The 12,451-nt window shown below is 37.3% G+C and overlaps 1 protein-coding gene across 2 annotated transcripts in view; it reads left to right on the plus strand.

Moving 5' to 3' along the window:
• Positions 1-12,451, plus strand: part of RPS6KA5 (ribosomal protein S6 kinase A5) — a 181,435-nt gene that overhangs the window by 98,186 nt on the left and 70,798 nt on the right. For both annotated transcript variants that reach the window (XM_082647796.1, XM_082647797.1), the window contains exon 4: positions 9,833-9,948. In XM_082647796.1, coding sequence (XP_082503922.1) covers positions 9,833-9,948 — 116 coding nt within the window. The remainder of the gene's footprint in view (positions 1-9,832; positions 9,949-12,451) is intronic.

Genomic DNA, 12,451 nt, shown 5'->3' on the forward strand with positions numbered 1-12,451 from the left:
AGCTCCTGAGAGCATATCATATTTATTCACTTGTTTATTTATAATTATTGTCACAAAGGTGTACTATTGATGGTCCCCTTCTCTTCTTCAGTTATGAACAGAATGAATCTTAAGACTTATTCCAAACGTTTCTAAGAGGGGAACAGATCAGAATTTAAGAGATATGTTCATCAGGAAATGTGTTCTTGCTATGTTATTACCCGTTTTTTCCTTTTCCTTTTCCCCTTCTTTTTTGCTGCCCATTGGTCTATCTGAATTGCAGTTTTTAGCTATTATAATATTTAACTATTTCTTTCTACTTTTACTGTTAATAAACTTGAGATGAAAAATCTGCCCTAGTTCTCCTATATGGCTACAGCAGCCAGTAAGCAGAGTATTGCATGTTTATTCAATTCATGCAGCTGATATTAGTGGATGCTTTATATTTGCTAGTGTCAGACCCTGTACCTGGCGGAGAGAAAATTGCTCTGGGACTTTCATCTGCCTCATCGGTGCCAGATTTCAACTTTGTTTTCTGACAGCATACATTTCAATAAGCTTTTAGACTAAAAGGTAAAACATGTCATTAGAGAAGTATGAATCTATTTGTGGACTACGCTCTCTATAAAGCTGAACTTTGTGTCTGCTATTTTAGAAGCTTTGGAGGTTTTTTTAAAAAATGTCTTTAGGAATTTAAAAATTATTCTTCCCCTGCTTAAACCTCATTCTTTCCCTTATCTTCCTCTTCTAACCCCTTCCATTGTGCTCGGTGGATAACCCCGTGTGCACAAGCACCCTAAATCTTAACTGAGTGTGCCTTATTCATCTTAAGTAAAACCTCCTGTCCTTGGGGGATGGTACTTACCCAGCAGCCCTTTTACAGAGGGGCTGCTGGATAGGTCCTGTTGCTCCATCCTACTCTTGTGCTCAACAAAGTAATGGTAGTTAAACATCATTTAAAAGTCATTTCCCGGGCTTCCCTGGTGGCGCAGTGGTTGAGAATCTGCCTGCCGATGCAGGGGACACGGGTTCGTGCCCCGGTCTGGGAAGATCCCACGTGCCGCGGAGCGGCTGCGCCCGTGAGCCATGACCGCTGAGCCTGCGCATCCGGAGCCTGTTGCTCCGCAACGGGAGAGGCCACAACAGTGAGAGGCCCGCGTACCGCAAAAAAAAAAAAAGTCATTTCCCATCAGAGCTTCATTTGTGAAGGCGCTTTTTTCCAACTCCCTAACCTCAATCCTGTACTTAACTGACTCCTGGGACACGTGCTTGCCTTTTCCAGTGACTTATTCAGGCCTAGCTTCCCTTTCGTCCAGTTTCCTTCCATCCCCTTCCACAATTTTAGCAGCCGTATTGATAACCATGCCAACACCATGTCAAGCCACCTTGACTTGTGATGTTTTAACCTTTACTTCACTGTAGCCATTCATAAGCCTAGCCACACATTGGGCCTTGTCACTAAAACCAGTCACACGTCTAAGACCTCTAATCAGCTTTCTTCTTTGACCGTGATCTTCTCTTTTTCTCCTTTCTCACACTCCCTGGGCCTGTTCTTCAATCCTCATTGACCCTGCCTTCCCTCGAGTCTTTCCTGCCCCTTTCCCCGCACCATCTTTGGGTTCCACGTGCCTCTTTACTGGTCTGGCATCTGCCTGGTCTGGCACACGAGAACCACTTGCCCTGTTAACCTTCCTCCTCGCCTGACATGGCAGTTGCTTTGATTACTCTCTAAACTTTTTTTCCAGTACCAGCTTTCTAAGCTTTTCTCATATGTCTCCAAAATGTGTCAGCTGGGTCTGGTCTGAAATTCATGCTGATAGTCTCAACAGAATTTCACAGAGGTTAGCAGACATTTTACTCCTCTCTCCTGAGTGGCATGTGACTTTTGCTAACCTCTTACAACTTCTCAGCCCTGCAGCCTTATCAACGTCGTCTTCCCTGTCTGAGGTGCCCACTTGTCCTACTGCCACTGAAAATCTATCAAATCTCTCCGGCTGCTGCAAACTCTCAGATTTTCTCCCCCGCTTCTTTCTTCTGCACCTTCAAAATTTCTGTGTCCAATTTGAAATGCGTATCAAATTGGTAGAAATGAAAGATAATGATAATATCAAGAGTTGGTGAGAACTTTGTTTTCTAAGGCATCCATTCACTGTTAGTGGGGAATATACATGACCTTTTGGAGGAAAGTACCTGTAAACATTGGCAGCAGTTAATAAAATTAAGATGTACGTATGTTGTGACTTAGGGTCAGAGTCTAAACAGCCATGATATCCGATGCATATGTGATCATAAACCAGATCCTTGGCTGGGGGAGAGTAGCTACAAAGAGCATTAGTGGGGCAAATGACAAACTTTGAATAGAGAGTATAGATTAGATAATAGTATTTTTATCATAAAGTTTCTGATATTGATAATTGTACTGTGGTTGTGTGAAAGGGCATTCTTTTTTTAGTATTTGCACACTGAAAGACATAGGAGCTTGATGTCTCCAACTTATTCTCAGTTGGCTCAGGGGAATTACACAGAGAATACTAAGCCAATGAAGCAAAATATAAACAATTGGTGAATTTGCATACTGGTTATATGGGGATTACTTGTGCTGTTCTTGCAAATACTTTCTGTATGTTTGAAATTGTAACAAGATATTAAAAAAAAAAACCCATAGGTAAGGTATTATGATCTAGGAAAAGCTTTTTAAATAGGGCCCAGATACAATGGACAATTTTCACCAGCCTTCCTTGACTAAGGATATAATTCCAAGTTTTATACCACTATCCCTTATCATGTAAGCCTGTGGAACAAGATTAGAGTATAATTTTTCCAAAACAGTGTTATCCAAGTTTGTAGCTTTGTCTGAAGTCATTATAGTAAATAATGAGAAAGATGTAAAGATGACATTTATTGTCCTGTATGTATTATTTCTCACAACTGAACATATGATGAGATTTGGACTGCAGGCAATTTGAGGTTCTACTCTCTGACAGGAACCTAGAATGTAGCTCTTTGTGGTCAGATTCAGAGCCATCTGCTTTAACAGGCAGGTGGGTTAAGATGAGAACTGCAGGGCAAGGCCAGGTACTTTTTTGGAGAAAACAGCCCTGGGCCCTCTCCTACAAGATATAAATTGACTTTCTTAAGTTGTATGTCAGAAATATGTCAGCAATAATCTTAGGTTAGCACATTCTCAAAAAAGATGGAGACCCATTGTTTACTGCGGACATTAAAAAGAAATCTTAGTACAGCCCCCTAGGAATGTCTCCTTCTGAGTACTGTGACATTCTGATGAGCCCTCCAAAACTTGATTAAGAAAAGCATGTAAAAAAGAGAAACTTTATGACCAAATATATAGAATTATTGGCTCTAAGCCTTTCAGATATTTGAAGGTCAGGATAGTTGATTTTAAGACAGTTTTTCTGACAGTAATTAGCAATACCAGTTGCCCAGTGGGGCTGCTCCTGATAAATGATAGTAAAAACCATACCAGGAGGGGGAAAAGGGCAACCTATATAGCATTTTAAAAAATCACTGTTTTAGAGTCAGACTGCCCATGTTCATAATCCTTATTCTCTCACTTAACAGATATGCAACTCTGGATAAATTTTTTAACCTCTCTGGGTTTCACTATTTTCTAGAGATTACCTGTTTTCTCTGGGGATTATACTATTATTTTAATAGCACCAACTTCGTAGCATTGTTTATGAGGATCAAATTTGTTATCATATCCAAATAGAACAGGCACATAGAAAGTGCCCAATATCTCTAGTTGTTATTTCTTTGTCTAGTCTTAAAAGCAGTGAGCTGTGATGAGATACAGATTTTAAAGGAAGGCAGCCAAAACCCTGTTTTACATCGCTTAGTTCTTATCTGCCAGGAGCCCTTTCCCACTTACCGTGACTAACCTGGGTTACTAAGATGCTGCTTCTACACAAACGGCGGTAGCCAGGAGTGTAAACTGAGCCAACACCACTTAGTCCATTTTCGTTGTATGTCCACAGAGGCAAAAAGCCTCAGGAATATCAGTAAAAACTGGATATTCTCATGCTGTTTCTTATCATGAAGAGAATAAAAGCCGTTGGCACTGGCTTAAAAAAAAACCCTCACGCTTGCAGTTTGTTGAGAAAGAAATTGACAAAACCCTGAGAAATCTAATTTCTAGAATTCTAATGAATCCATAATTTTGACAGGAAAGTATTCAGGGTAGATGAGTTGGCATGGACCAAGGCCCACCAGGCAGAGTAGATCTTAAATAATTCTCGTAGTAGACAGTTTCCACTCACGTGCTTTATTCCATCTGAACTTTTAAATAAGTCTTTTTTATGGAGAAATGTAATTTATGCCCAGTGGGAAAGGGGTGGGATGGGGGGTAGGGGAAAGTGGATGTTCCATGAGTTATAAAACTGAGAAGACTCTTCCTCTCAGATGTTAGTAATGATCTGGGTTTTCATTGATGTCTTTGACCATATTCATGCCACTGCTAACTCTATCCTGGAATCTGCCTGCATTCTTGATTCCAGTGTTCTCTTTCAAGAGAGTAAAAATTTTATATCAATAATTCAACTCAAATTGAATAATATCCCTGTAGTCTTTTCTAAATTTTGTTTTATTTGTTATGTCACTGCCTGGCTAAGTTGTTTTTAGTTTCAAGGCCAAGCCCTAACAGAGTTGCTAGCTCTCTGGATAAATACAGAGGTGTAAAGAGACCAGAAATGCAGTTCCAGCACATCCTCAGTAGGCAGAGATCTTGTTAACAATGAAAACTTCATGCTCCATTTCACTTTTTAAAGCTCTGAACCTCACTAGTCCAGCTCTAAATACAGTAAGCTCCAGGACAGCTATGCCAAGCAAGGCCGGAAGTCAGGGAGAAGTGATCTAAATGCTCAGGAGAAATGGTGCTGGGTGCGTACGCTGTGATGATGAAGTTAATGGTGCTGGCGAGCTGTAAGACGCTACTCTCAGATGTTTCCCATGTGCTGACAGTCCGCATTCATTGGTTTGTTTGTAAATAAACTTCATAGGCACTTTTCCATTCAGATTTTTAATGCTGTCTTTTGAGTGATGTTCTGAAAACTTTTTTGTCTTGTAACTCCTTGGAAAATCTGATAAAAGCTGTGGACCCTCTCTTGTCAGTAGAATGCACACATGCTTACATATACTTGAGAAAATTGTGCATAATTTCAAGGAATTTATATGCAACCTCCTCTTAATGATCTAACTGGCCATAAGAAATTTATCTTCCTTTTCCTAAAAGATTTCCAGAGGGCTCTTTTTTACCTTTTAACAGTCTTAGAATAATAATTCAAGATGGTGATGGTGATGATGATAACTACCATTTATTGAGCTTTTACTATTTGTTAGACACTGTGCATTCCTCGTTTCCAAAGGTGAACTCTGGATCATCCCTTCCAGATTTGTCCTTCCTGCAGCCTTCCCCATCTCAGGTAACACCAATTCCATCTCTTCATGTGCTCAGGTAGGGCTGGGTCCTTACCACCACCAAGCTGTCACCTTTCTCCTAGGCTCCATCATCTCTCCTTGTTTACTGCAAGTGATCTCCCTACTTTCCCTCTTGAAAGTTAACACAGCAGCCAGAGTCATTGATCCTGTTAAAATGGAAGTCTTATCATACCACTGTTGTACTCAATGTTCCAGAGGCTTCTTATTTCATTCAGAGTAAAATCTGAAATCCTTACAACGGCCAGAAACCTCTGTGCTCTCCAGCTCCAGGGGCCACAAGAAAAAATAAAGAGAACCAAAAATGGTAAATAGGAAGGCTAATATGACAAACTCTAAATATGTACTTGCTCTCTTTTCTTTCAGCCTCTTTGAAAGACATAAATCTATATAAGGTAATAATTATAATGTGTTGTTGGATTTGTTAACATAGTTATACTATGTATAACAATAATAGCTCAAAAGGGAGGAAGAAAGAATAGAGCTATGTAGGAGAAATGTTTCTATATATCACTGGAATTAAGTTGGTATAAATCTGAAACTGTGATAATGTGTGTATGGTAAGCCATAGAGCAACCACTAAGAAAATAACTAAAAAAAGTGAAATTCATTAAAGAAATTAAAATGTTACACTAGAAAATATTTACTTAATGAAAAAGAAAGAAGTAAGGAGGAATAGAGGAACAAATAAAGATAGGAAATATGTAGAAAACAAAGAAGTAAAATAGCAAGACATAAGTCCAACTATATCAATAATAACATTAAATGTGAATGGATTAATCAGTACAATCAAAAGACAGAGATTGTCAGACGGGGGAAAGATTCAACTATATACTGTTTACAGGAGATACACTGTATATTCAAAGGTACAAACAAGTTAAAAAGAAAAAGGATAGGAAAAGATAAATCATGCAAACGGCAACCACAAGAAAGCAGGAGCGGCTATACTAATATCAGACAAAATATACTTAACAAAAACGTATACTAGAGATAAAAATGGATACTTCATGATGGTAAAAGATTCTATGTTTATGGATTGAAAGTCTTTATATTACTAAGATGGCAATACTCCCCAAATTGATCTATAGATTTAACAGACCTCTCTCAAAATCCCAGCTTATTTTTTATGGAAATTGACAAAGTCATCCTAAAATTGTCTGGAAAACTCAAGGAACTTTAGAATAGCTAAAACAATTTTGAAAAGGAAGAATTAAGTTGGAAGACTCACACTTTTAAAACTTACTACAAAGCTACAATAATCAAGAAGTGTGGCACTGGAATAAAGATAGACATATAGATAATAGATTAGAATTGAGAGTCCAGAAATAAACCCTCACATTTACTGTCAATTGATTTTTTGACAAGGGTGCCAATGAGGAAAGAACAGTCTTTTTAACTAATGGTGCTGGAACAGCTGGATAACCATATGCAAAAGTAGGAAATTGGGCCCATAACTCAAAACATACACAAAACTTAACTCAAAATGGATCAAAGATGAAAAGTAAGAACTAAACCTATAAATTTCTTAGAAGAAAACATAGGGGTAAATTTTTGTGACCTTGGTTTTGGCAGTGATTTCTTAAATGTGACATCAAAAGCACAAGCAACTGGGCTTCCCTGGTGGCGCAGTGGTTAAGAATCTGCCTGCCAATGCAGGGGACACGGGTTCAAGCCCTGGTCTGGCAAGATTCCACATGCCGCGCGCAGCTAAGCCCATGCGCCACAACTACTGAGCCTGTGCTCTAGAGCCCACGAGCCACAAGTACTGAAGCCTGCACACTTAGAGCCTGTGTTCCGCAACAAGAGAAGCCACCACAATGAGAAGCCCGTGCACCGCAATGAAGAGTAGCCCCCGCTCACCGCAACTAGAGAAAGCCTGCGCACAGACGAAGACCCAACTCAGCCAAAATATAAATAAATGAATAAATAAATAAATTTAAAAAAAAAAGCACAAGCAACTAAAGGAGAAACATAAATTGGGATTTCTGCGGGGGGAGTGTGTGAAAATATTTTAAAATTGAATGTGGTGATGGCTGCACAACTCTGAATATACTAAAAACCATTGAATTTTACACTTCAAATTGGTGAATTTCATGGTATGTGAATTATATTGTGAGGAAAAAACCAAAAGGGGCAAAAAAGAAAAAACCCTTAATAGACGTTTCACAAAAGAAGATACAGAAATGTCCAATAAGGCACAGAAAGATACTAAATACCATTATTATTCAGGAAAATGCAAATTAAAACCATAACGAGATACCACTACATACCAAACAAAACAACTAGAATTATAACAAGTGAGGGTTCTAGGTACTTATCTTACAGAGATTCCCACTAACCTCATATCCCTGCTATTGATAGAACTTACCCTGTAACACCACTCCAGGTATCGCAGCTCCTGCTGTTACAGTCCTTTGGCAGCCTATATATCTACCTTACCAATGTTGACAGCTTGGACCACTGGATAGAGTTGGCTGTTCAGCTTATAAAGTGTGCAACCCTGTACCTACAAATAAAGCATGTTTATTTTATGAATGTCAAGTCTTCACCTTGGGCTGTTGGTCTATTCTACAAGTAGGAAGCAGGTGACGATGTTGTTTTAGGTTTGTCTTCTTAGATTTGTAGTTAATTTTTCTTAGTCTCCCCAGTAAATGCAAACAAAACACTTTCTATGTTTCAAGAAACAATCTATAGTAGTTCTGATTTCCATTTTATAGATAAAGAACTAACACTGAGAGAGACTTTATTTGCTCAAGACAGGACACAGTGGAGCCATTGTCTAGTTCAGGTTTATTGATTATAAAGCCCAGGTTCTTTGGATTATATCAAGTTGCCTCAAGGACAGGAGTACATTGGGTTATTTTTTTTTTTACAACTCACTTGCCTTTGAGTTTCAGAGTGATTTTGTTTTTTTAAAGATGAATACATTGATCATGACTTTAAAAAGCTCAGAGTTTAGCAGAGAAAGGAAGTATGCAAATAGCCATTTTCAGTGCAGCAATATAATTGCAGTGGTATAAGTTTTTAATAAACACAGGGGGTAACATAAAAGGAAGTGATCAACTCTGCTGGAGTGGTTATTGAAAATGAGATCATTAAGTAGGACATTCAAGGGTGTGTAGGAGTTTGTCAGTTGGTCAACTGACCTCTGAATGCCTATTTCTGTACCATGACTAACTATGGAAACCATATGCATAAACATCAGTATTAGATTTAAATAAGTGACTACTTAAAGGTAGAAAAAATTCACTGTTAGTTTGCAGGAATGCTGTGTTCCTTTACACCTTTTTAATAATTAGCTTTGTGTTAAGATATAATTAAAACCCTTGGCAAAATACGAAAGTCTTAAAAGGGCCGTGCTTTTTGCTGGCATGTGCTTTGCAAAATACATTGCAAAACAACCAGCTTTTAGAGTTCTTTCATTCTGTTGCATCAGCTGTTTGGAATTTGAAAAACGGTCAAGATAAAAATTTGTGAGTTAATGAAGATTTTGCTTTGGTCTTTTATCAAATTGCGGTAAACTTGACAAATGAATATACTTGGGATACATGCTTTTCAGATTTTTTTTAGGAGAAAAGCTTTAATCTATATCTATGACTGTTTTCTAGGTGTACATTGTTTCTCACACACAAATGTTGTGTAAGATAGTAATGGTTAGTTTCTGATGAAACTATTATCAGTTTATCGATAAATGTCTTAGAGCCTATTATGAACACAGTTGTGGCTTATTCAGCTCCTAATTTATGTCTCACTGTAGCTTTTTTCTCTCTTATTTCATTATTCCTCTTGGGATAAAATGGGCAAATTGAAAGGCAAATGGGAATCATTTAGTTTCAGGTGTTTTGATTCAGCCCTGTTGTGCTACTTCTACTTTCGAGTTATGTGGAACCATAAGAAGGCTACCTGCTACCTAATAGACATTTTTAGAAGGGCTCTCCATAGACAATTCTGGAAAATAGGGAATCTGCTTAAAAATAGTGACCGGCCACTAGTACAAAGGAAAGGCTGGGAGTTTTGTTTTGTTTTTTTCATTTTTTAGTTATTATGGTGGTTGATGTTTTGGTACTTTACAGCAAGTTAAGAAGTGTATGGTAATGGCAGAGGTTTCTGATATGCTGGATTTGGGAAAATTATTTTAAAATATGCAGATTTCATGTAATAGTTTTAATAGTAATACTCTATGCAAATTCATTTGATTGTGGTTTAGGGTAGTCATTAACTTATGGAACTGTATTTATATGAATTTAGTAATATATTCTATATGAAACTATGTACTAAGAATTGTACAAAAATAATGTATTAAAATCAATGCCTTATGGTTACTCCAAAGTGGTTAAAAGGAAATATTTCCTTTAGTTTTTGAATACAAGTCAAAGACAGAAAAAATATATTTCATTTTTAGATTATATAAATGGTGGAGAACTTTTTACTCATCTTTCTCAAAGAGAGCGTTTCACAGAGCATGAGGTGCAGATCTATGTTGGAGAGATCGTGCTTGCCCTCGAACATCTCCACAAGGTAAGAGATGCTTAACCTTTGGGATTTCCTTTTTTTTAAAAATCTAGTAACTGAGGTAATGATGGAGCTAAAAGAGCTAATGCGTTTACATGTCATTGTCTTGGTGGAGATTGTGGAAGCACACTCATAGACCATTACCAATCTTTTCAATTTCATTGTTCCCTTTGTAAAAGTCTAATTTCCTTTTATAGTTTCTGGGTTGCAGATTAAAAAGGTAGAACCTGAGCATTTTTTTGGTTTTGTTCATGAAAAATTCTGATGCTTATTACAAAGTATCATTAGAATAAAGGATTTTCATTCTTAAAATAACCTTTAAGATGAACCCACAAGTCATAATATGTATTTCCTTAATTGTGGCTCACTCCATTGCAGACTCTGCCTGTGCATCTTCGGAGTATGTTTCCCAATTAGCTTGGAATATTTGAAAGAAGTACTTACCTATGCTACCCAGCTATCCCCCTCTCCCACTCTCGCTTTCTTTTCCATTTGGTTCACCCCTAAGGTCCTCTCTTGCTCCCCCTCCCTCCCTCCTGCTCAGTTGCCTTCATGTGGCATGAACTCAGTTACTCAACTTTTTCAGTGGAATTCATATATGTATGTGATGCTGTTTGAACTCTATAAAATCGGTTTAAACTTTTAAAAAATATTACTTCAGATACTATTAATCTTGATCCAAGAAATTTTGACTAAAAATATTTTTTTAATGAGGAAGCATTACTGTAGAAGCAAACAGTCATTATGTAGACTAGGCTTGTGTGTATTTCCAAGAAATAGAAAGTACTAGAATAATTCTTATCAAAGTTGTGTGAGACCATAGGAGGATGACTCGAGTCTCTAAATTCGGATGATACAGGTACATCATAAAGCTGCTGTTTTTCTTTGTTATATACTCAGATGCTACACTAGATTACAGATTTAAAAAAGATGGAAGTGCTGATTATGGAGCATAAAAAAGAATGGAGAGAAATGAAGGAAAAAGGCAAGGAAAAAGGATGACATTTTCAAAGGGGCAGGGAGATTAGAATTGCAGGATGGCGGTAACGGGTGGGAGAGGCTGTGAGAAAAGATGATGAGAAGATATAAGAAGGAAGGCATCAAGAAATGGGTAGATCTAGCCCAGAACAGGAACACAACTGGGCAGGTAGAGGGAGACAGGGTTCAGAAGAGGAATTCTAAGGAGAGTGAATGAAAAAACGTCTAAGAACAGGAGGGAAGTAGAGAAGGCTCTGGGGCGCAGGGCTGCAGTGCCATGGAGTGAAAGGAAGGGGAGTGTAAGGTGGGAGCTGAACTGAAGTGATAGGAACAGGCATCTGTATTCCTTCTGATAGAATTGGTGGTGTGGGGATGAACTTTATGCCTATGGTTATTTTTGTGGGGTATAAAGTAGTTAGGACATTTTTATACATGAGCCAAATTGGGCCAGGGAATAGGCTGAAAAGCTTTGTTTTATGCTTAGGGGAATCAGATGTAATTTTTATAATATAAAAACGATGGTGGAAATCACCATAAATACCAGAGTAAACACAAACAAAATACAAAGCTCTGACAGGTAAGCTAGTAAATTCAGTTTTTGGTTAGTATGAAAACTGTTAATTCTGTTTCTTAAAGGGAAAATTCATGAACATTCATTATTATTAAAACAGGGTAATCAGAAACACAGAGGTAGAGAACATGATGAGTACAAGATATAAATGTAATTGATATAGAGGGAAGTATATTGCAGATTAGATCTTAGCTAAATTTCTCTTAATCTGACTACCTAAAAAGATAAATACAAAGAGATATAACACAAAGCTAATAATGATAATCTTGATATAGCTACTAACACTGAGTTTCTCAGGAAGAGACAAAAACGGGGAGTTTACGTGGAAGTGATGAGGTAAAGCAGGTAGTAAATGACTTATTCCTAAAATCTTTTCCAAAGAGGTTGTTAAAAAAAAGTCATACTGGCTGTTAGGTGCTTGTAAGGCTTCAAGTCAAATGTCTAACAGACTGTGCATTTACAATATATAATAATGTTTTAAAATATGAAAAAAAAACCCACTGAGGTTCTTGGAAGAAAATTGCCTAGTGTTTTTCCTTGTGTCATTTTTTGTTTCAATTTTAAGAAAGCATCAAGAATCTTATTTTTCATATACTTAGTGTTGAGGAAAGCAGTGTTTCTAAGTTTAAAAACATTTAATTCGGGCTGACATAACATGGAACGTGGAATTCATGCATATCAAGTACTTCTTATATAACTTGGGTAGATTCATTTATGTCATAGAGCTGAAGTGTTTTACTATAAAACTTACATACAAAACAAAATAGAAGGATATTTAAATATCTAATTGATTTACATTGCTTATTTAGAACTAAAGATCAACTAAAATTAACCTGTGATCTTCAGCCTTCATGTTTAGGAGTGTATTATTCAACAAGCCTTTATTAATTACCTATTTGACATATGACACTGTGCTAGATACTAGGTAAATGCATAAAAAGTGAAAAAACAGAGTTTGGA

This window comes from Grampus griseus (assembly GCF_964374135.1).
Source record: "Grampus griseus genome assembly, chromosome: 2".
NCBI lineage: Eukaryota > Metazoa > Chordata > Mammalia > Artiodactyla > Delphinidae > Grampus > Grampus griseus.